The 4,577-nt window shown below is 48.0% G+C and overlaps 1 protein-coding gene and 1 non-coding gene across 2 annotated transcripts in view; one reads left to right on the top strand and one right to left on the bottom strand.

Moving 5' to 3' along the window:
* Positions 1 to 511: 511 nt before the first annotated feature.
* Trnar-acg lies at positions 512 to 584 on the bottom strand. Its single transcript has one exon. It is a non-coding gene; the product is annotated as a tRNA-Arg (tRNA).
* Positions 585 to 913: 329 nt separating this feature from the next.
* Positions 914 to 4,577, top strand: part of Prmt5 (protein arginine methyltransferase 5) — a 9,516-nt gene continuing 5,852 nt past the window's right edge. Inside the window, exons 1-3 of the mRNA XM_021181851.2 lie at positions 914 to 1,032; positions 1,667 to 1,785; positions 2,096 to 2,181. Of these exons, the coding sequence (XP_021037510.1) occupies positions 923 to 1,032; positions 1,667 to 1,785; positions 2,096 to 2,181 (315 nt within the window). The 5' untranslated portion in view covers positions 914 to 922. The remainder of the gene's footprint in view (positions 1,033 to 1,666; positions 1,786 to 2,095; positions 2,182 to 4,577) is intronic.

Genomic DNA, 4,577 nt, shown 5'->3' with positions numbered 1-4,577 from the left:
CATCGAGCAGCTGTTAAGAAGGGGAAACGTAGAGTCTCATACCCCCACCCCCAGCTCCCACCCCCACCCCCTGCCAAGCAGTTTCAAGGTTCCTGGAGACTGTAATTTCTTGTGAATTTCCTTCCTCTGATGGGTGTGAGTGCTCGAAGATGTTTATTGACATCTGTGTCTGAGACAGAATCACTAGGGATTAGTGGATGACTTACTCCAGTTTATTTTTAAGTGTAGCATAGCAATGAGACAAAGCTCATTTTAACAGTCCATTCACCAAAATTTTCATGCTCAGAATAACTTGATTATACAAGAAACAGCTTTGAAGAGAGGAATGAGAAAGACCAGCATTAGACGGGTGTAAAATAGAACCAAACTAAGACCTGAAAACTGCAGCGTGAAGAGATAGCGGAGGATATAAACAGGTTGAGGGACAAGGAAAGAAAAACATTTTCAAACTCGCAACATTGAGAGATGATTAGATTAGCGAGGGATGCAAATAAAGGAGTACCAGTCCCAACGAGCCAGCCAGGAGTCGAACCTGGAATCTTCTGATCCGTAGTCAGACGCGTTATCCATTGCGCCACTGGCCCGCAGACATTTCAGTGCCGCCCAATAAAGATACTTCAGGTTTTTCTGCAGGGCTCCTGGGACCTGTAGTCTCACTAGAGTGCTACAAATGGACTGGGCATTCTGGGAGATTGCTGAGCGTCACCAATGAGAGTCTGTCATTGGTGGGGAGCCACGCCCACGTCACTGTTCGGATTGCGGATTGGTGGGAGCAGCGGCTTGGTCCCTCCGCCTCCGCTCTGGAGCTGTAAAGACGCTCTGGTTGTTAAGGCGACTTGTCCCGCCTCTCGGGGACTGTTCACCGCTTTGTGATTGGCCTCTAGTATCAAGGAATCCCAGCGTGGGCCGCGCGAGGGAAAAGATGGCGGCGATGGCAGTCGGAGGTGCTGGTGGCAGCCGCGTGTCCAGCGGGAGGGACCTGAATTGCGTCCCCGAAATAGCTGATACACTGGGTGCTGTGGCCAAGCAGGGGTGAGGGCCGGACTTCCGCCAGAGGAATGCGGGATCCAAATTTGGGGAACAAGGAGGGCAGACTAGTCCCCTGCAGGGGATGAGGGCTTGAGACACCTTTACTCCTTGAGTGGTGAAGACTTCAGCCCTAAGAACGAGAGGATGAAACTCGGGGGGGGGGGGGGCGGGAGGGGCGTGTGGTCACCGAGTTAAAAAATCAGGGGAGTTCTAGGGTAAAATATAAAAGGGACGCACAGTCATTCCTTCTAGGGCCTTGAAGACTGGGTTTATCTGAGAGTAGAGAGAAGTATAAGGAGGCAATCGAGAGAAGAGTTTAATCTGGCTTGGGGAGGCATGGGCAGTGTTGGGTCAAGTCTAACTTTGACAGTCCTGGGAAGCCAGTGAAGTCAGGGAAGAAAGAAAGCTACTTGGCTTGGATGTCCATTTCTCGTTCATCTTTCCATGATTGTGTTTTGGGAAGAAATTGATGCACAGTGTAGTGAAAGTGATGTGCCCCAAAATGGGCTGAACTCCGTAGCCCGTGGGGGTGACTGGTGGCTTTATGGAACTGTGCAAAATCAAGATATTAAATCTAGTCGGTTGGATCTCTGGGCCCTCACTTTACATGATGATTCTGGGTCTGTCGCGGTTGTAGGTTTGATTTCCTCTGCATGCCTGTCTTCCACCCGCGTTTCAAGAGGGAGTTCATTCAGGAACCTGCTAAGAGTCGGCCTGGCCCCCAGACACGATCAGACCTACTGCTGTCAGGAAGGGGTAGGGACCATCCTCTGTGCCCCTTAATTATTAGAGGCAGGAATATCTTCTGCTTTATAGGACTTAATTCTCCTTCTCCTCTGACTTGGTTATATATTGGTTAGCCCCTATGACATAGAGAACTCTTTTTTTTTTTTTCTTTCCTTTCTAAAAGTTGCAGTCCCCTATTCTTCATCAGGCTATCCCTATATCAGAGACAAAAAGTCTTGTCTTTCATCTCTACTCTTTATTCTCTGCTGAGAACTAGAAATTGATCAAGAACATGCCAACCCCCATTGAGTCTTTGTCTTCTCTTGGGTGGGGGATGCAGACTGGAATACGCTAATTGTGGGAAAGCTTTCTCCATGGATTCATCCAGACTCAAAAGTGGAGAAGATCCGAAGGAACTCTGAAGCGGTAAGGCAGTTTAATTTCTTCGTGGGATCCCTTTAAAGGTTAGGCCTGACCTGGGTGTTGGGGCACCTATCTGCAATCTCAAGCGTTGGGAGGTTATTCCCACATCAGGAAGATAATGAGGGAGGATTGAGATTCCATGCCAGGAGAAGAAAAGGAAAAAATTAGTTCTGTCACTAAACTAGGTTAGGAGAGTAACCTGGTAAATCAGAGTACAGTTAAAAGTGTCTGGAACTATATATAGGTGATGGTTCACATCTATAATCTCAGCAGGGGGTACATCTCCAGCTCAGCAGATCACTGAGTTCCAGGCCAGTTAGGGCTGTAATCCAAGATCCTGTTTCCAAAGGGTTTGGTTCTAGCTCAGTATGGCAGCTTATAGCTGTAATACTGGCACTCAGGAGAGGGAGCGAGCCGGGCAGCGGTGGCACACGCCTTTAATCCCAGCACTTGGGAGGCAGAGGCAGGTGGATTTCTGAGTTCAAGGCCAGCCTGGTCTATAGAGTGAGTTCCAGGACAGCCAGGGCTACACAGAGACAGAGAAACCCTGTCTCAAAAAACCAAAAAAAAAAAAAAGGGGAGAGTGAGTGAGGACTGCCTCAGATTCAAAGTCAAGCTGAGTTATATAGAGAATTCCAGAACAGCCTAGGCTACAATGTCAGAGCCAGTTTCTGCTGCTCCCTACCCTAAGTATTGGGTTCCTAGCTCTTAATTGTTTTCTCTTGTCCTGTGTTTCAGGCTATGTTACAGGAGCTGAATTTTGGAGCGTATCTGGGTCTTCCAGCTTTCCTATTGCCCCTTAATCAGGAAGATAACACGAATCTGGCCAGAGTTCTGACCAACCACATCCACACTGGCCACCACTCTTCCATGTTCTGGATGCGGGTGCCCTTGGTGGCCCCAGAGGACCTGAGAGATGATGTAATTGAGAATGCCCCGACTACACACACAGAGGAGTACAGTGGAGAAGAGAAGACATGGATGTGGTATGTCTCCTTTTGCTGCTGTACTGCATGGGGTGGGGTGAGGGCTATGGGGAACTGGTGGGGCGCCTTCCTGAGTTATAGGCCATATGCCCCTGACAGGCTCATTCTTTGTTTCTGATTCTGGGCAGGTGGCATAACTTTCGGACTCTGTGTGACTATAGCAAGAGAATTGCAGTAGGTAAGTCCACAAGGGTTCTGAGATATGAGCGGCCTCCTAGAAATGAGAATCAACAGGCTGGGCGTGGTGGCCCACCACCTTTCATTCCAGAACATGGGAAGTGGAGGCAGATAGATCTCTGTGAATGTAATTAAAGCTAGCCTTGTTTATATAGTGAGTTCTAGGGTAGCCAGGACTATGTCGACAGACCTTGTTTTTAAATTAAAAAAAAAAAAAAAAAAGCCAAGCAGTGGTGGCGCACGCCTTTAGTCCCTGCACTTAGGAGGTAGAGGCAGGCAAGTCTCTACAAGTCTGAGGCCAGCCTGGTCTACAGATTAAGTTCCAGGGCAGTTAAGCCAATACAGAGAGACCTTATCTCAAACAAAAGTAAGAATTGGCAGTTTAGAATATTCCAGGACAGTCAGGGTTGCACAGAAAGACCATGGCTTTAAAAAGAAAAATTAGCAGTTTCAGGCCTAGAGAGACTGCTCAGTGTTTAAGAGTTCTTGTTGCTCTATTTTTGAGGACCAAAGTTGAGATACCAGGATCCACACTGGGTTGCTCAAAACTGCATATTAACTCTAGCTCCAGGAGATCTGGTGCCCTCTTCTGGCCTCCATGGGGAACTGCACACACATGGCACATATACACAACTCACACATAAGGAATAAAAATGAATGTGAATCTTAAAAAAACGAACAATTTCATGAGGCTGGGGGTGTAACTCAGTTGGTAGAGCACTTGCTTGTCTAGATGCGTGAAGCCCCTAAGTAGATCCATAGAACACATAGATGTAGTGGCATATGCCTGCAGTTCCACCTCTTAGGAGGTGGAGGCAGGAGGATCAGGAGTTTACAGAAAGCTCAGTGCTACATTGGGTTACCTGAGACCCACTCGAAAAACAGAACCAGCCATGGCCATTCTGTTTTCATATTCCTTTATTCCCTGAACATGGGACACAGAGGAAGGTGGGTCTCTGTGGCTCCTAGGCCACCCAAGGCTATACAGTGAGAACCTGTCTGAGAAAAGGAGAACGAAGTGAGTTCCATGTGTGAGCTGAGTATTTTGGCTGCTTTCCCCTTGCTCAACAGAAGGGAAAAAATTTGCACCAGGTAAGGTGGGCTCCCTGCTCAGCAATAGGTGTCCTTTTTCTTTCTCTGTGTAGCTCTTGAAATTGGAGCTGACCTCCCGTCTAATCACGTCATTGACCGTTGGCTTGGAGAGCCCATCAAAGCAGCCATTCTCCCCACCAGCAT

Source organism: Mus caroli, chromosome 14, assembly GCF_900094665.2.
Source record: "Mus caroli chromosome 14, CAROLI_EIJ_v1.1, whole genome shotgun sequence".
Taxonomy (NCBI): domain Eukaryota; kingdom Metazoa; phylum Chordata; class Mammalia; order Rodentia; family Muridae; genus Mus; species Mus caroli.
The sequence above is the reverse complement of the archived record's forward strand: the minus strand, read 5'-3'. Positions and strand labels throughout refer to the sequence as shown.